The following is a 22824-nucleotide window of genomic DNA, read 5'->3' as shown; positions in this document are numbered from 1 at the left end:
CAAAAGCAGTATTGACTCTTCTACCTCCCCAAATGCAGTTGAAATGTGATTTGCTAAATCAGAGAATGCACTGATAGCAGGCACTTCCACAAGCACCTGATGAGTTTGCAACTGGAAAAATAATTTAGAGAGTAACTTGATGTATGTAAATGTGATTTAAAAGAATCTTTCAGTCTCAGAAAAAAACATGGAATACATTTGCAAAGCCACAGCAAAGTGCAAGACACTGAGGCAAGTCATGCAGGCAATTGACACTGCATGGCTTGGGAGTTACACAGCAAATTCATATTAGCAATTCAAATTGGAGCTTTCCTATCCAATAATATCCTGTTGAACACAGCAGAGTACAAAAATGGACATGTTTCAAAGGATACAGGAACAGTGCATTGGCATACAAGAGTGCAGAAGCAGGACAAAAAGTTCCTTCTGCTAGTTAAATAAAGATTGAAATCAGGAAACTGCAAATACATGATCTTGTCAAAATAGGTTATCCCTGCAGACACAATAAGAAATGTTGGAATGTGCCCTGTACCTCCTGAAACACAGACAGAATGGTTTAACAAGTGATCAGACAATACAGGAAGATTCTAAAAGACATATTGACTGCAATTAAAGCAGTGAGTGTAATAGAGAATATGTTTTGCAAGTAGCCTGAGGAATGGTTGTATTTGGATTAATTTTCTGCAGGTAAAAGAAAAATGTAAAGACCTTAATACTGCATCTCCAAGAGTTGACCATCCAATGCTGATATGAGCAGAGCCAGAGACTCCAAAAATCTGTCTCAGGCACTCCCCTCACACAGCACAGCTCTAACACACCCATCTATCCTATCTCCTGTTCAAAACATCTTAATTAAAAATTTCAAACATTTGAGGCAAGGTGAAGAGATCCAGGGACAGGCAGGACACAGTCAGTCCCAAATCTCTGGCTGCTCAGGGACACATAGCACCATCCATGGGCTGTGGAAGAAAACCCTGGCTTCATCATTTGTCCTGTGACAAAGTACAAAGTCATAGAATATTTGAATGGTTTGGGCTGGAAGGGACCATAAAGATCACTCAGTTCCAAACTTGTGCCATGGGCAGGGACACCTTCCACAATCCCAGGCTGCTCAGAGCCCCCTCCAGCCTGGCCTTGAGCACTGCCAGGGATGGGGCAGCCACAACCCCTCTGGGCAGTAAGTAGGTGGGAAGAAAACAAGACCATCTTTCCTCAGGAAAGTACTTCTTTGGGCCACCTGATGGATGTCAGTAAAACCACACCAGGGTTGAAAAGTGCTTGCAGTGGAGCTGGTGAGAGCTGGTACCCATTTCAGACATGACAGCATCATGGAGCAACACTGAGGAGAGTTACAGGAGGTCCCTTCCCCCTCCCCACAGCATTCCCTTAAACCCAGAGACCAAGCCTTTCAAAATCTTCAGAGCCTTCTTCAGAGGACTGTTTTCCACATCATAGAGGAATAAGATTCTTCTCTTTCTGATGCAGCACTGAAGAGGAACCAGGCAGACAGAGGGGCCAGCTTTCCAGCTGGGAGTCTGCCACGTTCCTCTCTTCCTCAGTTCCATGACTCACCACTGAGACAGCAGCAGAACAATGCACCAAGAGGTCAAAATGTCCTCAAACATGCACAATAGCAGCAGCAAAATGAACTCACAGAGAACTTCCTAGCAGCTGTGGCCCTGTTGTAACAGAAAGGGTACTTATCTCAATGGATTCTAAGAAGTTCCTGGAGAGCCTAACCACCATCCTTTTCCAGTGTGGGATTTTTTCCTAGTGTATGCTGCCAAGTGCATTCTCCAGCATCATTTTAAAATGGTTCAGTGGTGAAGTCCCCCACTTTCCTTGAAGCAATCCTTATTCCAACTATTTTTCCTTTTGACATCTTAAGTTGTAAGAGCTCCACTTCTGCAAATCATGTCCCTTAGATAATTCTAGTAATATTCAGTGACCGAAGTTGATTATCAGCACAAAGTTTTAAGGAAATTAGATCCAAGCACTGACAAATTTCTTGAGCACTTACACTTTTATTTTACTTACATCCTGGCCAGGAGGCCCCTGTGGTCCAGAGATACCAGGTACACCACGGGGACCCTGGTAGGGAGAGAACAGACAAACCCAGAAATGTGAGTAGCATTTATGAGGTGCTTCTTAGCTGAAGAGAAGAAATCCTTAACCTAATAGTTATTGGTGGAAAAATTAACCAGCACCTACTGCACCATCCTGGTATCAGTCATTTCTGTGCCTCAAGTCAAGCTTCCCATACATTCAATGCAGAGGTAATAATGACTCTTTTCAGGAGGCAGGTTTTTGATCAGGGAGAAAATATGACTGAGCACAGGACAGCAGAGGAGAAAAGAAGGTCCATCTCCTCAGTTCCAGGCTATCACACTGGCTGGGACTGGCTGTTGTGCTGGAAATTCAGGCCAGTGTCTACTCAGACCATCATACACAGTTGTTTGTGCCACACCAATGGATTGCATCCTTGAAAAACTGAATTTTGAGGGACTCAAGTGTATTTGGTGAATACTGAAATCTGCAAGATTTGAGAAAAATGTTTTCAAATAGTTTCTTTTAAACCACTGAGGCCTTGGCTATAAGCAATGTACTCTGAATTATGTGCCTTGAACTAATTCTTTGAATGAAGAGTGTAAAAAGTCACTCATTATTTTTCTTGCAGGACTACTGACATGTAAGGAAAAGTTTTCACCAGACCAATGCTCTTGATCAATTCTTTCTCACAACTCAGTATAGCAGACAAGTACCTGGCAACACACAGGAGAAGTTCCCTTTGGGGTCAGTCACCCTGTGACCATTCCTTGAGCAAAACCAAAGCAATTTCAAATGCCCTCATGAAATGACTGGTGAAAACATAATTAGTGTGGTTTCCCCCTCCCCAAAGAATTTGGGTATAGCTAGAAAGACATACTGTACCAGTGACCCTTTGTCTCCTGGGGGTCCTGCAGGGCCCTAAAATAGAAAAGACACAGCAATCAAAACAGTAAAAATTCCCATGTCCCTTTGGCTGAGCAGGGTGAGTCTGCACTAAGGCATTATTGTCTCCAGCTCTCCCTGGACTGTGTGTGCACTGCCTGTGCCCGTGGACAATCCTTGCTCCTGGCTGGGTCTGGGGACACAGAACCACACACACAGAAACACATCCACACATCTCCTGGGCTGGGACAGGACAGGTTCCCCAGGTTCTGAAGACCACTACATTCAGCTACCTCTTACACAGGGAAAAAACATCCCATAGGACTTCTGTGTTCTTTAATTTAGGTCAAAGCTGGGGGACCAGTGGGCTTGTGCATGCTGCTTGTTTGGGGATGCAAATTAAAATGTGCAGTTGAGTAGAGTGAGCCACTGGCAGGTACCCACTTGTACAGGAACATCACAGAAGTGAGGCAGGACCATACCCAGCATGGGTGAATCCATCTGGTATTCCAAACACACCCAAAACAAGGTTTGAATAAATTGGATACCACTATACCTTCTCTCCTTTGGCTGTTTCATGCTCAGTAACTCACTAATCCTCACTAGGTCTCCATGAAAGAAGTCACCTTAGTGCATGTTAAAGAAATGGCTAAATGCATAATTTAATTAATACCAACAAGGGTGAGATTGAAACCTTCTTACTTACACTGTGCATCCATCCATTAGGTAACCTCAGCATAAACATATGAATTCACCCCAATTGTCCAAGCTGTCCCCTACTCTGTTGGAAATGGCACACTCTGCTAATGCTCAAGTTTATGGCTCGGTGTTATGTAAATTGTAACTCAACTCTTCAGCAGATAAGGTAAAAAAAAATCCTCATCTATATATATTTTTGTGCAGAGAGCACATCCTGAGAGAGGTTAAGGGCACAGGAGGAAACAGGGTGAGGATTCCAATTAAAAAGAGTTGTTGGCTCTCAGCTCTGAAGCTGAAGTATAAACACGATTTTGTCACATTGCTAAAACGAGTAGAGGCTGATGTCTTTAATTCAGTCTGTAATATGCACTGAAGCAACTCCACTGATTTTATTCTGGTTTTTTTTTTTTGTTTTTTTTACTGTGGGATTCAGTCTTTGTGACAGTCTGCTAGATTCAATGTTATACAGAGGGTTTTTTCCCAATTCCAGTCTTTGCACTGGAGCTGAGGTTATGATGAATCTACAGTGGGAAAAAAAAAAAACCATCATAATGGTGATTTGGCTATTGTTTTGTTGGGGTTTTTTTTTCCTTTTTAAAAGAAGCATTTAGTAAAGCAAATTAAATAAATGAAACATATCATTTGAGAACAGTGTGGTGTGTAGGTGGCTACATATCCTGACAGTGGGCAAATAATGAAGACATCAGAAAAAACAATCTCCTGGAGTGAGACAAGAGATGTCTGCATTTGGAGTCAAGTCCTTAGTCATTTGTGTTCATGGAGATGAGGATGCTAAATCCCCAATGAAGAACAACTTTGTCATCCTATGTACATCAGGATGCAGACATGAACTCATCTAGCCCTGGACTGAATCTAAAAATCTGTCATTAAAGACTATCTACTAGCTAGTGATTTTCAAATAAGCCAGATGCTAATTTTTAAATTTAATTTTAATTTAGTTAATGGCTGAGCATTGAGAAGTGCAAGAATACCATTGTTCCTTAGATAAATCATAACAAAGGACACCCAGGAATCCTGCAGTCATTGGTAACCCTGTGAGAACCATAAAAGCCATGATAGAGTCACAGTGTGGAACAGGACCTACCCTGTCTGCTTTAACTCAGAATTCAGCATGGTAAAAGCAAATATTAAGTGGATATACACCTCAGAAAGCCAAGTTTTTCAATTCATTACCCAGCAATATGACTTATCATTTCAAGGCAGCTTTCTGTACTAACTGGGACATTTATATCTAGACAAACAGAGCACTGATAACCAAACACTGAATAATTGGCCCAGGATCATTACAAGTTTGAGGTATTGCAAAAGAATGCAAGTGCTCAGCTGTCCTCTAGTAATTAAGCCAGAAATAGCATTTGCTTCCAGCTAAACATATTTCACTAGCAAATTCAGTGCATAGCTGGGGGTCTCTGAGCAGGACTACTGCCAGAGCACTCCCAAATGGAGCTGTACATGACAAGTACTGGAGTGATCAAAGCCCAGCACCAGGAAAATCCAAATATTCCAAGCAAACTATCACATACACTGTGTGACCAGCTGTGACTCAGGAGGGCAGGGCTGGATGAGGTCAAACCTGCCAAATATTTGTGTGAAATTATGGTGAGGATGCAGTAGTATAAGCAATCTGATTTTGTATTTTGCTGTTGGAGTCCCACTATGTCCCTGATGTGGGCATGTGTGCCACACTCATCCCTTCCAACAGGGATTACACAACAGCAAGGTTATATTAAGGTTATATCAAGGTTATATCAAGGTTATCTCTGTCCAGGAGACCAGAGCTGCTGCCATGGCACAGATCTCCACTCACATCCACAGCCAGTGTGCCAGGATCGTGCACAAAATTCAGGAGTGACAGTTAGGGATGCTAATCAATCCTATAGCACTTTTAGCCCTTTTAACAGAAATGTGAGCTACAAATGGCAGCCTCTGGACCTGCCTGGAACCTGCACCTTCAGAAGGCAAAATGTCCCACAGGCTCTCAGCACAGCTGAGCACAGGCATTCCCCAGGTGCCAACCCTGAATTTCCACCTTGTTACAGGCTGCAGCAGGACCTGCTACTTACAGGGGGTCCAGGCAGACCAATTCCTGGCACTCCTCTGTCTCCTGGCTGTCCAGGGAGGCCAGGAGCTCCCCTCTCACCCTGAAATAAAGGGAACAGTTAAAAGCTTTATGCACTGATGAGAAAATGTGCTGAAATGCAAGCAGGCTGTACACATGAGCACATCTGGTCCTGATCCTGCCCACTGCTTGTGGCAGCATGGGGATATGGCACAGTCACTGTCTCATCATGCCAATGATGTGTCCTTTTCCCCCAGCCCACCTCTGCAGGCTCAGTGTGCCCCACATCACATCACATCACATCACATCACTGAGTGGAAACACAATCTTTGCAAGTGCATTCATTTATTGGAGTGCTCTGCATGGAATTTCCAGCATTTCACAGAATCACCAAGGCTGGAAGAGATCTTTAAGAACAGCCAGTCCAACCAGCAGCCCAGCACCACCTCCATCACCCCAAACCATGTCCCCAAGAGCCACATCCAGAAACAGTGGCTTCAACAGGGTAGCAGGCACTTTCCTTGGCTGGGGGGACCACTAAGCACTATAAATCACTTTTCTCTCTCTGTGTTTCTCTATGGTAGAAGGCTAAGGTACAAAAATTGCTGAACATAGATCATTTAGCTGGGGAAGAAAGGATTAGGGAAGTTTTATTGCATCTTAATATTGTCCTTTGCTTTACCAATGTAGGCCTACTCACAGAAGTTTACAAAGTTATTTGGTAAAATATACCTCAAAACTTCTACCACTCTCTCTTGAGCACTCTACTAGAAAAGGAGAGCCTTCCCTTCTTAAAAACAGAATTTTCAAAGTAAAACCTGAATAGCACAGAAAACAGCTTGACATTGTTCAATGCACACTGCAGAGAGAGGGCTAAGAAAGAATTCAGCTGTAAGACTTTAATTTAACATCTGTTTTCTAGTTATAGGGAGAAATCAATAAGATTTTTATGGATTGCATTGCAGTTGTGAGATTTGGTCTCATGTTGGCAGTAGATTTATAACAATGAATCTTACTTATGCTATTTATTATGACATTATTTCTAGTTATATAGAAGCCTGATAGAAAAATTGTTACCTGTGGATTCTGCCCACTCAAATTTAAATCTGCAATATCTCCTATTTTCCCCTTTCTTGCTTTCTTCTTTAGCTAATCTTTTACTACAAAGAAATAATACTGCAAGGCCAGTGAGAAAAAAATGCATTTTAATTAGTTCAAACACTCCACACATCCCTTATCAGTTATTTTATTCAAAAAGATAATTTTAATACAGAAATTTCAATAGTATTTTCTCCCACACAATTAAGACTTTTATCATCTTCTGCTGCTATTAAATAGAATGCTTAATAAGATTTCTTTTAGTGTTTTTTTCTGACTTTTATATTAATTCTCAGTCTATTAGTGTGTGTCTGTGTGGGTGTAGGTCTGTGCCCTGAACTGTCAAAGATAAACAGAAAAGACTACAATGCATTTATACAAAATGCATCAAAATTTTTAAAAAATAATAGCACTTTGGTTATTTCAAAAATATGGGACCTAGATGGATTGGGCCTCATACTGCTATAATCCTACATCTATCATTTACTAATCTGTTTCAACATCTGATTCTTCTTCTAGTCCAGATCAGAACATGTTCATTTTGAAGAGGACAATTTATGAAATGTCTGAATTAAATGTTCAAGCATGATATAGATCGTCCCAGAATCAAAGATTTTTGCTGTTTTATTACCTTTTTTTGTGTGTGTGTGTGTTTGTGCTTTTAAGGGAATAAACATTACTTTACCAGAATTTAGTGTCATCAATCTCTTTATCTTGCTAGTCTTTGCTAGGGGAAAACAGAACTACCTGGTTCTACTAGAAAAAAATTCACATCCTCCTTTCAGAGAGGTGAAGGGAATGAGGGCTAGGGAAAAGTTCTCTTTGAGGGCTGACAGGGGGTACTGAGAGCAGACCACCCCTGAGCCATGCAGTGTCTCCCTGGTTGTGTTTCCCTGGAAAAGTGTGCACTGAGACATCTATCTGTGCTGAATTCTTATAGTGTTGGAAGGTATTTTAAATATGGGAAGTGAACACAGCTAATTCATACCTGAGTATTTATATCCTCAGAGATGTTGGAATAATAAAGAAAGGAACCTCCTAGAAGGTTAGAAGTGCATTTATGAGTCAGAGCCTTGCAAACTCTATTTTCCAGTGGAAAACAGACCATGTTTGCACCATGTTCTTTTCTCCAGTCCAAGTGATTAAGATGAGCAGTCCACAATGAAGTCCATGCTCACCTTATGTCCAAAGGGTCCTGGTAAGCCTGGTGGTCCCCTTTCCCCCTAAAGTGACAAAAGCAAACCAAGAAGACAGTCACCATCCAGCCAAACAAGAGCCTGGACTTTGCTATAGTCAAGGCAGCAATTCACCCACCATGCCCTCCTGAACTCACACCATCCTGGCAATATTTTACTGACAACATGTAACCAAATTAACAGTCTGCTAATTGGGCAAGAATTAAAAGCTTTTAGGGAACTTCCATCAAGGTAATAATTTTTGTATTAGTCACAAGGACAATGGCTACTCCTTGTGGAGGTGTCTGTTTTAAATGTAAATTTCAAAAATACATCTTCAGCTCTCTCTGAGATTTTTATGCACAGATGGGATTTGGAACATTTTCCACAAGCAGGTCTTCCATGGATTCAGGTAAATCCACACTCTCCTGCAGAATTCATGCTTGTCTGTCTCACATTGAACTAGTCAAGCACAAAGCTTGTCATCAGTACTTACCCTTTCTCCATCTTTACCCTTCCCAGGCAATCCTGGCTCTCCAGCACGTCCTGGCTCACCAGGTGGCCCAGGTAAACCCACTTTTCCTTCTTTTCCAGGATCACCCTGTAGAAGAAAAGCCATCAGAACTCACTAGAATACTATAGACAATTACCATCTCTTACTTTCAGTGGAACTGAAAGACATGGATCTTTTCCTAGATGCCTCATCTTGATTTCTTTTGGTATCATAGGAAACTCCCTTTAATGGGATTCTTTTCCTTCAGTAATCTCTTGTAATTTCCATTAAGGAAAGTAAAAGAAGATTTCAAAATATTTTGGGAACCAGCTATACATGGTGGTGTGCTCTCTCCATGGAGCACACCCCAACCTGAACTCATCAAAATTGGTTATCCCTGCTGTGACACTGAGAAATGTTGGAATGTGCCCTGATCCCAGCCTGATCTTTGCTCCCCATAACCCTGCCCAAGTGACACCCAGCAGAAGCAGCAGTGGTGGATGAACCTGGTTGTGATGGCTGCATCTGACTCACAGTGGGTTCAGGGGAGGCAGATAACAACCCTACAGGCAAGGGCTGGCTTGGGCAATGTGCTCACCTGACCACAGTGCTGGTCAAGGTCTTCACAAATCTGGGAGAAACTAGCATTTGTAGCCAGCATGAAAATATGAGCCAAGCATCTTACCCCAAGAACAGTGGACAGCCCAGATCTCCCCTTGAGCATGGATAATTTGAGGTTACCCCTCAAACAGATAATTTGAGGTTACCCCTCAAATTATCACCCATCACATCAGATAGTCAGCAAACAAAATGGTAATAAATGCATTAGAAACTTTGAAACTTTGGCTAAGTGATCTAAAGGATTGGTTGCACACATATAATGCTTTAGACAAAATATTGATCAAGTCTGGGACTATATCTGGATGCAGCCACACCTAAATTCCTCTCTGAGAAGAGTTTAGAACACAAAGGGATCCTTTCTGAACCTCATGACTCAATGAAAGGGTCTCCATGGCAGTTCTGTCTGTCCCTCTAATGCAGTAAATAATCAAGTGTACCTTGCATTGAATCTTGTTAAACCACTGTGGCATTTACTATTGAACTTTGCTAACTTAGTGTCTTGTACCAATAAAATATAGTATTATTTCTTTCTTGTGAATGAAGTGCATCACTCTTTCTGCAACACTGAATGAGAGCCCTTGGTCCTCACATGACCCTGAGGTAGAGCCCAGTAATTTGGAAGAAGATTTTACTGTAGGATCTGGGATTTATTCCCTTTTCAGCCCCAAATGCATGGATATAGGGGGTCATGTTTCTGATTAATCATTTCTACTACAGAAAACAAGATCAGGACTCCAGCATTCTGGGCACTCTGGGATGCATGACCAAACACAACCCCCTGACTTCAGAAATTCATGAAAGGGGACAGCAAGCCAGTTTTTCTTTTGCCAAATCCAGCTTTGGATTTACAGTGATAAATAGGATTTTCTTAAAATATAAAATACCTGCTCTTGTCAGGTAATGAGGACAGCAAAATACCATAGTTGTGTAGCAGTGACTTCACTCTATCCAGTCACATCTCGGTGGTTTTTTTAGGTAAATTTTAAAGTTGTAACTGAGTGAAAACCTTACAGCACATGTAATAGAAAAGTTCAGACAAGATGAATAAATGAATTCATGTGTCTTAATCATCCATGAACCTATGAAATAATTTCCCATTTCAGACTACATCTGTCCTTATTACTTAAAATTCTCAAGAAAAAAAAAAAAAAAAAGAATCAAACCCATCAAAGAACCAACTCACCTTTTCCCCCTTTTCTCCTGCCCTTCCTGGGAGTCCAGGGCCTCCAGGAACACCCTGGAGAGAAAAGAACTTTAAAGCTCGGAAGATTTTTGTAGGCAGTATTGAATTTTAAACAAAGAGGCAGACCTGTGGTTTCAGTACAATTTATCTCAAGGATCAGTATCAGCTCTACACTTCCCAGTACAGAAACCTGTAATCCAGAGAACACCACAGAAGAACTGTGTAACAGATCCTTAAAGGAGGAATTTCTTTTTCAATATAAAAAAAAAAGCTAAACAGAAAAAACAGAAACTGAGCTAGTGCCAGATTTGTGCATTCTACCAGTAACTATTTCTTTCATTTTGTGAAATTCTCAGTAGTTCCTAATATGCTACCAACAATCCCCAATCACCACCTCTGTACCAGAGAAGCCAAAAGCCTTCTAAACTGGGAAAAGTAGCTGTGTTCATTTCTTCCTCTATTTCAGTTTTCAATCCTTTTAACATCTTGGCAGGGCTCAAAAGACTCTGTGTCAAAATATAGATGATTTAGAGCTCTAAATTAACTATTGGAACTTCCTAACCCACCAAAACATATTTGAGAATGGTACTCCATTTTAAGATGTGAAATCATGTCTTGGCACCATTTAGATTGGATTGACCTCAGAATGGATGTGATAATTATTTTCCTTTCTGCACCGGTAAAAATTATTTCCAACTATATTGGCTTTTATAGGTAATATATTGGTATTACTGGTATAGAAGTTTGCTTAATGGAATATGAAATTGAAAAGTTCTTCATTTTCAATATCACCTTTCAGTTGGAAATTAAATCACTACATTAATATAATTAAATCAAATGTATCTTAACAATTAGTAGAAGGGCAATTTAGGTTTTCTTGGATTGCCCAGGTAATAAACTCTGTGCTCTAAACCCCTGTGCCTGAACACAACATATCCTGAAGTCCAAATGCTGTTTTTCACCTACTCCAGTCCAAGCCCAGTGAAAACCCAGGAACTAGAAAGAAAATTACCTTAGTGGTGCTGGGAGTAGAGTTAACTCAAAGATGCTTTTAGCAAATATGAAAAGTTTTATCATGCACAAATTAATAGTGGTGATTAACCCCCAGGTAAGGGGGACACTGCATTGATGTCAAGGGTCTGTAGGCTCAAATACCTACATGCTTTCATGACAAAACTGGGTGTTTACCATGCTATTTTTATATCAATAGATCTTGTTTACAAAAGGAAAGGAAAAATGAAAAAAAGGCAAAGAAAACAAAAACAAAGATACAGTAAACATCGATTTTTTTCTATTGAAGAGTTGGCAGCAAAAATTGCTTTTGACAAATTGGTGAGGAATGAAGCAGCTCTGTTCCTCTCCTTGATAAAATGAATGTAAGACAGTTCATGGATATACCATCCCCAGGTGCCTCCAGATCTTTCAATTCAGCCAGAAGAAACAAGTTTAATGAAACACAGACTTTTGAACTTCATAGTAATCCTCATGGAAGGGAAAACTAAACACATTAAATAAAGAAATCAGGGTACAGATGGGAAAACAAATACTCTGGTGCATACTTACCACATTTCCTGGCAAGCCTCTTGGACCTGGGGGTCCTGCTGGTCCACTCAAACCCTGTTTTAACAAAAATGAAGTGTGTGTGAGTGTGTGTGCATATATAAATCACAACTTGTATCACCATAGGAACAAGATGTTCCAAGTGAGATTGGATTTCATGTCAGACAAGGTGTTGTACATCAAGAAGGCAAAAATAACACATTTGTTTGAAACTTCTTTAGTGAAAAGAATAATGAAACAATACAAAACAGACAAAGGCTCTCTCTGGGAGCTTAAAGCTACCTTCTATGAAAAGAAATCCTAAATCTAGCTCAGATACAGGAAGAAAAGTCTGGGTCAGGAAAATCAGCACAACTGAGGAAAGAATGTTGATTTATCATAAAAAATATTTAGGTCAACAAAATATGCCTTGTTGACAGTTCTACCTTTCTTTGCTGTGGGGAACAAAACCTGAAAACATTCTTTTGCACTTAACAGGTGAAATAGCCTAAGTCATTTAGAGTGTATAGTTTTCAATTGCAGATCTTTATCCACTTGCAAGTCAAATCTTTCTAGTATGAAAAAGTCCATATGTGTCCCCAAAATTTCATGGGAGACATTAATGGACATATATTTGGGGATTTATATTCCCATAGGTTATCAGACTATATTTAGAGGTTTCATGGAATTATAGATTTGGGTTAGAAGGTACCTTAGACATCATCAGGTTCCAAGCCCTCTGTCATAAACAGGGACACTTTCCACTAGACCAGCTTTTTCTGGGCAACCCGTGCCAGTGCTTCACCTCCTTCATAGGAAATAATTTCTTTCTAATTCTAATCTAAACCTACTTTCAGTTTGAAGTCATTCCCCCTTGTCCTATCACTCCATGTCCTTGTAGAAAGTCCCTCCCCAGCTCAGTTGTATTTCCTCCTCAGGCACTGAAAAAGGCTCTAAGATCTCCCTGGAGCTTTCTCTTCTCCAGGTTGAACCAGCCCAAACCTCTCAGCCTTTGCTCATAGCAGAGGTTTAAAGGTTTCCTCATTTCTGTGTTAGCTACAGTCACTGCTCTATGAGCCAATAGAAACACTTGGAGCAGCAGTAGTCTGTGAAAGGATGGCAAGAAAAGAGAAGATGCCTGCAAATACCTGCATTTCCAGATCATTAAGATCCTCTGAGCCACCAGGTTATACAAAGAAATAAAACCAAGGAAGGGTTTTCGTGGAAGTAGGATGGTTTTTGCCACTTTTTTTTCTCCCTTTTTCTTTTCTCCTCCTCTCCAAAATACTAACGGGTCCTTCCACTAAGAGTGAAAGACACAAGCCCAAGGAGAACCATGAATACATAGGTTGAAGAAGAAATTTCAATGCTAGGATGCATAATTTCCTAATCCTTCCTTCTCTTAATTGCAGTCATCCCCTCGATCAATCATTATTTCAAACAGTTCTTCAGTGTTTCTTCCTTCTTTGCTTGCAAAGAAAGTGTTTGGCCTTTTATTCAGCTACAAAGGTCTTATATGCTCTCACAATAATAAAACTGGACTGGAATCCTTTACTGTTCCAAAGCACACAGACAAGAGCAGCACTTCCTACAACAAATGCCTCATAAAGAGGGGTGGGATGATTCTTCTAGATGAGCCAATATTAAAAAAATATAATTAACAGTGAAGCCTAAAAGCAACCATGATCTCAAAAAACAATTCCTGCTGCTAATGAGCAGTGGGCTCCCTGTTCCAGCTGGCTGCCTGAGCTGGGCTGCCATTGCAGTGCAGTCACACTCAAAAAAGGGTGTTTTGTTAGAAGGGAGAGATCTGAGCAGGAAAAGATGCACAGTCTTGAGCAGGGCTGAATGGAGCATTGATCTGTTTGGTGCAGATGGTGCTGTTTGCCCACAAACAGCCTCTTCCAGCTGTGGATTAGGATGTGCCCTGTGCCCAAGTAGCCTGGGACTGCAAATCCACAAGATGTTGATGTCAGTGTCCCTTCAGTGTGTTAGTGCCAGAGGAAAATGCTGCAAGGGAAGCAACTACTCACAGTCTCTCCAGGGGCTCCAGCCTCTCCTCGGGCTCCTTTCTCCCCCTTTGCACCCTGTGCAGAAAGGAGAGCTGATTAGACATGGAAGGAGACCTCTTGCCAGACAAAATGGCTTCCAGATGCCTGAATATGTACCAGGCAATGTTTTTTGTTAACCAATTCACAGAGGAGTTAATGGCTCAGGAGATAGCTCCCAGTTCTCTATGCAGCAAGAAAAGGAACTATAAAAATAAAACCCTGAGACTTAAAAAGAGTTACTATGATTGATCAGCTCAGATACTGCTTCTCAGAACAGGATGCTGAAACTTGCAGGTATTCATCTGGGTGAAACTCCTTCATATGCTCAGGCCTAGCAACTTCTTAATTTCCAACTGAACTTTGATGATCTCCCTTCAGAGAAGACTTGCCTACAGTTCTGAAATGTAAACATCAGTCATCTAGAAATGGTAAAAGCAGATCCCCATGCAGAGGTTTTGTCCTAATCACATATATCAGAAAGCCCTTTCTGAAGAATTTTTTGCAAATCTACTCACGGAACTGTCCCCCATTTAGCAGATGTTAGTTAAAAGTTGCATGGCATTACTGTGCTTTTTTTCTTGGGTTTTTAGGTGTTTGATTTTGTTTGTTTTGCTTTTTTTGGTTGTTTTTGATTGAGGTTCTTTGGTTTGGTTTGGTTTGGTTTAGTTTGTTGGGGTTTTTTTGGGGTTTTTTTTGGTTTTGTTTTTTTTTTTTTTTTTTTAATGCTCAGACTGCTGTTAACCTATTTAAGGTGTTCATGCCCAAGTATTGCTGATTAGATGTTGGGCACAGCACATATGATGGCAGAGTGAAAACCTTCCCATATTGAATAGAAACACCTCAGTGTTGATTTGAAATAGTTTTCAAATAGTGACTCAATAGATTCTCTGAAGATGGTTGAGACCACAGAACCATTTCACATGAGCCACCACTCATCCCAGGTCAGATGAGCTGGGATTGAATCTGAGTGCTCTGCAATGTTTTGAAATGTACTGCAGTGATTTATCTGCAAGACCTGTGGTTTGATAGCAGCAATACAAGATGCCCTCTTGAAGGACCATGAAGCTGGAGGAAGTCTCTCAGACAATACTTACCATGCTACAAAGCATACTGAATTTCTGAGCTGATTTTCCTCCTGTTGTCCTGCAGCTCAACAGAAGTAAATACCTCAATAGAACTCCCTGAGCTTATGACAGTGAGAAAAAATAAATGGGCTGCAGGTGCATAGGGGAAGGATTACTTGCAGTGATACAGACTTTGAGGGCTCTAGTCATGTCAAAGATTTTCCTCAAGGTCCCTCTTACCTGTAGCCCTGCAGATCCTGGTGCACCTTGCTCACCTGGGACCCCAGGTAATCCCTGAAAAACAGAGGGAAAGGTAAAGGACCTCCTTCCACTGAGAGAAGGAAGTGTGATTTGTACAGAGGCTGTCACTGCACAAGGCTCTGTCTCTTCTGGGAGCTCCATCCAGAACAAGAGAGTCCAGAATACAAATGCAGTACCCAAATGTGCAATTTAGTTGGGCCACATCACTTCAAAATCCCTGAATAAATCCTGCACATAAATTACTGCCAGTCAAGCTTGTCTAGCAAATCCCACAGTTCACTTTTCAGTTCCTAAGGCCCAGAACTATAGATTTGGTGCTTAAACTCAAGTAGTCATGTAGCTTCCTCTACAGGCAGTACAAAGATAAGCACCACTGTAGCTCTGATGAAAGAAGCATCCCAACTAGGGAAGGAGCATATCCCACTCTCTCCCTCCAAAACTGACCACTCTCATGTCCTCTCCTTGCTAAAGTTCAAAGCCAATTAAAGAAACACTTGGCTGTACTTACAGGTTCTCCACTCATTCCTTGATCTCCTTTGTCCCCTTTTGGTCCAGGTTCACCCTGATATAAAACAGTAAGACAAAGAGAGAAGTAAAAGCTCTTTACAGGGCTGGAACTCACCCTAGTCCTGTTTAGCAAGTGGGCTCTTTCAATCAGTTACCCATTTCTCACACCAAGGAGCTTTTCAAAGGACTTTGAGGTAAATGAGTCAAAACTGAATGCCACACTAAGACAAGGAGATCACTGTCTAGACTTTTTGGTCTGTTCTGATACTAACTGAAAAAATATTCAGCTTAAAGGAGAACATTATGCCCTCAGGCAGAAGACTAGCTAAGAATATACCCCAAATCACAAAATTAATCTCTAACATTTTAAAAGGCCGCATGATGTCACCAACAGCAAAAGCAGCAGTGCCACTGCACTACCTCTCTATAGGACCACAATGTCCTACAGACATAGCCCTAATGTCATCTTACAGTGATCCCAGATAAAGACAGTTCCCTATTCCACCTATATAAAAGAAGTGTTCAGTGATCATGTGGAGCATTTCCAGAGGTGCGCACTACACAGCTATTCCTGATCTCTAGTTCTATTAACATCTCCATATATTCATGCAGCTTCCTCTCCCTCCTGCAATGTCAGTACATTTTTTCATGCACCACCATCACTGCCTAATAAGATTAATTTATTCCTGTTCTTCATCCTTACAGTAAATTGAATATGCATTCAGACAGAAGTTCATCAGCTTTGTCCTGTGGTCTAGAGCAATAATCAATAAATCCATATTTCTGCTTTTTATAAATTGGAAAGGAAAGCACACAATTATGGAACTAGCTGGAATAAACCAGGCACTACACGAATACTCACATTTGTATATTGTTATGAATGTATGTATTCAGGCAACAGCAATCATTACTTATTCATTATTTATCATACCAAGTGTTTCAATTATGCAATCAAGGAAGAGTAAGAACATCAGTGATTTAAGCTACACACACAAGGAAGGAATAGTGATCAGCCAAAACACAGAGCCAGACAAATCAGCTTGAATTTTATTTATGTCTGCTGTTTACCAATCATTTCTGCAACACCTGGGAATTCACAGTCCATTTTCAAATGATTCTCTAACAGACAAAATAAGTGTAGCAGCATAAATATTACTTATGCTTGTATTTATTATGCATTATGAATAAATATTATCATCTGTGATAAATAATGGAAGAAATTTTACTCTACAAGTAGCATCTCATTAGATTGATTTTTAACCAGTCCCTGATGCCATCTAGTGTCCTTCAGAAATATATCAGGATCACCTAAAGCAGCTCAAGCAAAGGATCTAGAGCTGCAAACCTGCATGTTTGTGCCTGGAAGTTGTTTTGTGTAATGAAATTTCAAATTCTGAAACTCTTTTGAGAGAGCAGAATGATAAAGCACAGGCATAGGTCAGTACATTTGCAAGCAGGGATGGTGTTACTGAGTGGGAATAAGGATGTATATTACCATGGAAAAGAAAACTGCAAAGGGAAGAAGTAACTCAACAGTAAAGGGGAGAAGTTTTTAAGATTTTCCTTGATACTTGACTTGCACAGTACTGCAAAATCTAACAGTGACAGACATGAGTGGAGGAAGGATTTCTTTGCAAAGTCACACAATAGTTTGGGAAGGAAGAGACCTTGAAATTATTTAATTCCAACCCCTCTGCCATTACAAAAGATGCCACCCACTAGACCAGGTTGCTCAAAGTCCCATCCAACCTGGCCCTGAATATTTTCAGGCAAGGGGCACACATAGCTTCTCTGGACAACCTCTGTCAGTGTCTCAGCATTCTCACAGTAAAGAACTATTTGTAAATACCTCATTTAAACCTGCCCTCTGACAGTTTAAAGCCTCTGATCATCTTGGGCCTCCTCTGGATTTGCTCCAAGAGATCCAAGGTGTCCTTGTTTTGGGGTCTCCAGAGCTGGATGCAGCACTCCAGGAGGGATCTCACCAGAGCAGAGGGGTAGAATCACCTCCCTTGACCTGCTGGCCATTGTTGCAGCCCAGGACACCACTGACTTTAGTTAACACAACCCACCAGCAAATCTGCCTGCAAGTCCTTTCAAGTTTACCAAATCCATGATTCTCTGCCAAGGCTGTTGACACTGCCTGCTGTTGCTGGCCACTGCTCTTAATCCATTGCCACCCACTTCTCTACCTACACCTCAGTGCACAGAAATGACACAGTGCCAGCTGCCAGCTGCCTGGCCCAGAAGAGGATTTACAGCTTCCATGACCTGCTCTCAGCAGGGTCCTCCTGTAGTCCCAATTATGCTCCAGAAATTCCTGTGCTGCTTAAAGGAAAGCAAGTGAAGAGGGGGTACAGCTGTGCCTGGCCACAGTGGGAGACAGAAGGCAAAGTAAGGAGCCACCTCTTTTTTTTATTGCTTTTGCATCTTTCCAGCCATTATGCCTGATCACCACTGTGGTTCTCTTGCCCATCTTCAAGCATATTTCATGATCCTAACTGACTAGCCTAAAAATTTATGAAATAGCTTCCAGGTACAACATAACACACACTCAATGGGAGGCAATGGCAAGGACTGGCTTTTGGAGAGCACATGACAACTGTCAGCACCCTGCTGGTCCTGCCACCTCTGCATCATCACCCAGGACACTCTCCCAAAGCTCATCACCTCCTTCTGACACTTTGATTTGTACACCTGTACATCCAAGGTAACTATTCTTACCTTCCCTTCTCCTCCCTCACAGTGCTATGTGCAGAGCTGTGCTGTGGCAGGTGTCACCACAGTCATTTTGCACATGGAGAAATCCCAGCAAATGGAACAGTGACACACTTCAAGCCTTTTATTTCTTACTGCCTTGCAGCTCATTTACAAGAGCAATGTACTCAAAGCAAAAGAAAAAACTCCTTCGGTGACTGTAGCACTACAAAGACCACATAAGATGTCATTGTTCTGCATGTTTCCTTAGAGTGTATATATAAGCATAACCTTTGAGCAAAGGGGAAAAGCAAGCCCAAGAAATCTTGTCTCTTTTTCCAGTACTACTTCACATCCTTATTTCCTTCCTCACCTCTAAGGAACCTGGCATACATGTTTTCTTTCTAATGGCACTTCTACAGCCTACCTCTGCCATCCATGAAACCTCCTGACCCATAACAGACTATTCACAGACCATGTTATGTCATTTATTTCCTACTGGGTGATGCATGTTGGTTTAAGAGGCTGGGATAGCACACAGCTCTGTTCCACAGCTGGATTGACTGCTGATCTTACCAGCACAGCTTTGGACTTATCATAGCTGGTTTCAGTGATGAGGATGCTCAGAACCAGACTCAATCTGGGTTATTTACTGAAAGCATTTAAATAAAGCAGAAACTAAGAGCTGTGTGTTTATCAGATACAGGAGGGGATAAGCCAGAGGCCATTGTTATTAGAGATGTTACTTACAGGAATCCTGGGGTGTGGGGTGAAAAAGGCTGTCTGGAACAGAAACCAGAGTGTTAAAAACAGGATAGCCCATTTTCCTTAAAATGCAATAGTTTACATATACTTCTGTCACTACAGATTGCACATTCCATACATCCATAAGCAGGTTTATAAAAGAACAACCCATTGTAACATCTGGGTGTTTGGTAAAAAAAAGCCCACAAATATCTTACATCTCCCAGAATATGTGAAATATGAACATATACTCAAGACTATCCTGTGTGTGCTACCATGATGAAAAAAACAATCAATCTTTAAACCTTACAGCAATTTTACTGCTAGCAATCTCCAGCTCACTTTCCCACTTAGAGCCATCTTCTGTATTATTAAATTTCCTGATACCATGATTGAGCTTGGTGTGTTCTCCCTCTGCTTTGTACCATGTACATGAAATCTCAATGGGAACACATAGTCATTCTGAAGGAGTAGTCACAAAAAAAAATATTAAGTTCTGTAGAAAAAGACAGTACCTTTTCTCAAAGCTGATAAAACTTTAAAGAAAAAAAATAGATGTTGATAACATGAAGACATGTCAAAAGCATTAACTAATTTTAACATCTGAAACAGTGTCCTGGCTCCAGCCTAGATCAGTGGGAGGGAGCACAGCCAAGACACTCTGTTATTCAATATCACCTTATGCCACTGCCAGGGGTGAAGAAAGGGATTCTTCCTCTCCCTTTGAAGAAGAGAAGGATGCCCCTTTCTATTGGTATATGGAGCAGTGGGATAATGATCCTGACTGGAGGGAGCATTTTGGGTGCTATGGCTGCAGACAGGTGAAGCTCCACACTCCCTCTTTTGTCCACTTTTGTTATTAATATTGTTGCTGTTAATGTTAATTTTCTTATCTTACTGATTTTTCCATAAATTGTTCTTATTCCAACCTGAAATCTTTGACCTTTGTGCCTTCAGTTCTCCTCCCTGGCCACACATGGGTGAAGAGAGAAGGAGAAGTGAGTGGTTTTAGCATCTTGGGGGGTCAGAGGTGATAAACTGGGGCATAGCATTCCTAAACCATGACAAACAGAAATTATTTCTGCCTACAAACACAGGAACCTTGAGCAGTGGCTCATGTCCTCTCCACGTCCAGCCACGTTGTATTTTCTTTGTGAGCTGCCTTCTCTGCCTTTATTAACACAGATTCATCTTTGGTGTTGTGACTGTGTCATTCTTGTTTCATATATGTGCAGTCTTCCTATTCAAAGCACCATGATGTGCTCTGGCATAGGCTGAGGCCCAATTAATGGCAGGGAATAAATTACACTTTCTCCATTGCTGAATCAAGGTCTTTATTACTCGATTTTCACCAATGATCTTGATTCTAATTTTCTCCATCATCTGTGAGTGAGGCAGCTGTATCCAGCTGTGGTGAGCAGAGCTGATGAGAGGATGTGTGCCATGTCTTGGAGAATCTGTGACTGGCATAAGTTGCAATGATGGTGCTTATTTCAAGCTGCTTACTCAGGTTTTCTTGGAGGGAACTCAGAGGTTTGTGAATTTACATTCAGTGGGTGCTAATTTAATCACCAATAAACTTTATTGTAAGTATACTCAGGCACCCTAAAGTAAGTTTGCATCTTCATTTTGAAAGCAATAAATTCATGTGCTTCTTGGTCATTTTCTGCAAAGAGGCAAAGGAATGTACAACCTCACCAAAAAAATAAGATGATCACATAAAATTGATATTGCTTCTCTGAAACAAAAGGAGATAATCTCAGAGTAAGCAGGTCCCAAAGTTTCTGCAGAGAAGTAAGAAACTTGACAATTGTTTGTGAGGAATTTATGTGGAGGAAGGGCAACAATGCCTTCAATATTGTTACAACACCAAACACAATCTTACTTACTGTTCCAGGTAAGCCTGGGGGTCCAGGGGAACCTGTGTCACCCTGGAGAGGGGGAAAAAAATGTAACCAATTACATAAAAATATTTCCAAATAAAACTCAACATTATCCTTCAGAAGATGCAGCATTACCAGATGAGATGTAACCCAGTCTCCCAGCTCAAGTGACACTTTTGGACAGAATTTTTGCTGTCCTTGCTTTGTTGCAAGCAGGATTCTCACTCTGTTGTCTTCATCCCTCTATGATTTTATCATTGACCTACTTCACAGGTTGATGAATTTTTAAATTGACCCATCCAGTTTAGGCTACAGAGTTTAATTTGCTTTTTAAATTAAAGTTGATCAAAAATCTGGATTGAAAAACATGAACTGAACTTCTTTCATTGATTAAAAAAAATAAAAAATCTTTTTTTCATCAAATATTTAAGTTGCTAAATCCAGTTCTCTCCTAATTTTGAGTTAAAGCTATGCTGTTGCTGCAGGATCTCCTGAGCACTGGCACCTTCCTGTGGGCTGTGCTCCACAAACATCTGTCCCTTGACTCTTGAAAGCCAAGAACTACCAGCAACACTTGTTAACCTCCCAGGGACAGGAGGTTCAAGTGCCTCACTGATGTCAGTGGATCACCAATGAAAGAATTCCCACCTCCACAGGTGGTGAAAGTCACTGATAAACTGAGGACTGATGGAAGAAGCCACATCCTGAATGCTACTGCTACTGTAATGAGGCAGTTTTTCCATTTTACACACACAGGCATCTGCAAGGTCAGTGCTTCTTCTTCACCTTCATGTTCAGAAGGGTTGAGTGTAAATTTTGGTGGACATTACCTTTGTCTACTTCTCTCACTTTCACTAAAATTAATGAAATTGTCCTTAATTTTATCAGATTTCATTGCAAAATAAATTATTGGGTCCATCCCACACACAGCTATTTTTTCTGCTTCTCTGTAAAGTTCAAACAAAAGTCTTCCAAATTCTCTAGTCTCCTCTATCACTTGTTTCTGCCCCTTTGTCTGTTTTCCTCTCTTGTCTAATGAAGATCATGGTCTTTTCATGACTTACCTTTTCTCCTCTTTCACCTTTCATTGCTGGGAGACCATCTCTTCCCTTTTCTCCCTAAAAGCAGTGAAGGGAAAGTATCCAAATTCAAATATCCGTATTTGAATTTGAATGCATCAGCCTCTCTAAAATATTTTACACTCTCAGTTATCTTACCTGTGTTCCAAGATGTAGACCAACTAATTAAAAACATACCATTTTGTAAATGGCTTCAAAATTTCATTATATTTTCAAAACCAATGAATATTAATTGACCTCACAGAAAGAAAAGCACCAATTCTAAAATAAGCTGCTTGTGGAAGATCCTAATGCCTGATGCAGTTATAAAAAAGCGGAGTTTTTTTGGTTTTTTTTCCAGTTGGAAAAGAGAGGCAGCAAAAGAGCAGTTAAGACCCAGAGTAAATATTCATATTACTGTTTTTGGTTTGGGTTGGAAGGAACGTTAAAGACCACTTAGTTTCAACCCCCCTTGTCATGAATATATTCTGTATCCTGTGCTCTACAAAACATAATGGAATAAACTGCATGGAAAACCTCAGTGAATTTTAGATCCTTCTTGATCACATTCAAGCATGTCATCAGTTATCAGGATTACAGACCTCACTTACAGGGCTAAATTTAGTGTTAGGCCCCTGACCCAAATATTTCCTGGTATGAAGATGTCTGAGAGTTCTGCAGATACCCAAAGGAAGCAGCAGACACCAGGACTTGGGTAGAAGTTAAGCCATGGGAAAATA

At 40.8% G+C, this 22824-nt stretch overlaps 1 protein-coding gene across 1 annotated transcript in view; it reads right to left on the bottom strand.

The window, feature by feature from the left end:
• The window catches only part of COL22A1 (collagen type XXII alpha 1 chain), a 220377-nt gene that overhangs the window by 34580 nt on the left and 162973 nt on the right, over positions 1–22824 (bottom strand). The window contains exons 32-44 of the mRNA XM_079301128.1: positions 22091–22144; positions 21033–21074; positions 19150–19182; positions 15704–15757; positions 15175–15228; positions 13853–13906; positions 11844–11897; positions 10281–10334; positions 8480–8584; positions 7987–8031; positions 5715–5792; positions 2932–2967; positions 2038–2091 (exon numbers count right to left, since the gene is read on the bottom strand). Coding sequence (XP_079157254.1) covers positions 2038–2091; positions 2932–2967; positions 5715–5792; positions 7987–8031; positions 8480–8584; positions 10281–10334; positions 11844–11897; positions 13853–13906; positions 15175–15228; positions 15704–15757; positions 19150–19182; positions 21033–21074; positions 22091–22144 — 717 coding nt within the window. The remainder of the gene's footprint in view (positions 1–2037; positions 2092–2931; positions 2968–5714; positions 5793–7986; positions 8032–8479; positions 8585–10280; positions 10335–11843; positions 11898–13852; positions 13907–15174; positions 15229–15703; positions 15758–19149; positions 19183–21032; positions 21075–22090; positions 22145–22824) is intronic.

Source organism: Erithacus rubecula (genome assembly GCF_903797595.1).
Source record: "Erithacus rubecula genome assembly, chromosome: 3".
Classification (NCBI taxonomy): domain Eukaryota; kingdom Metazoa; phylum Chordata; class Aves; order Passeriformes; family Muscicapidae; genus Erithacus; species Erithacus rubecula.
Note: the sequence above shows the minus strand (reverse complement) of the source record. Positions and strands in the feature narration are given on the sequence as shown.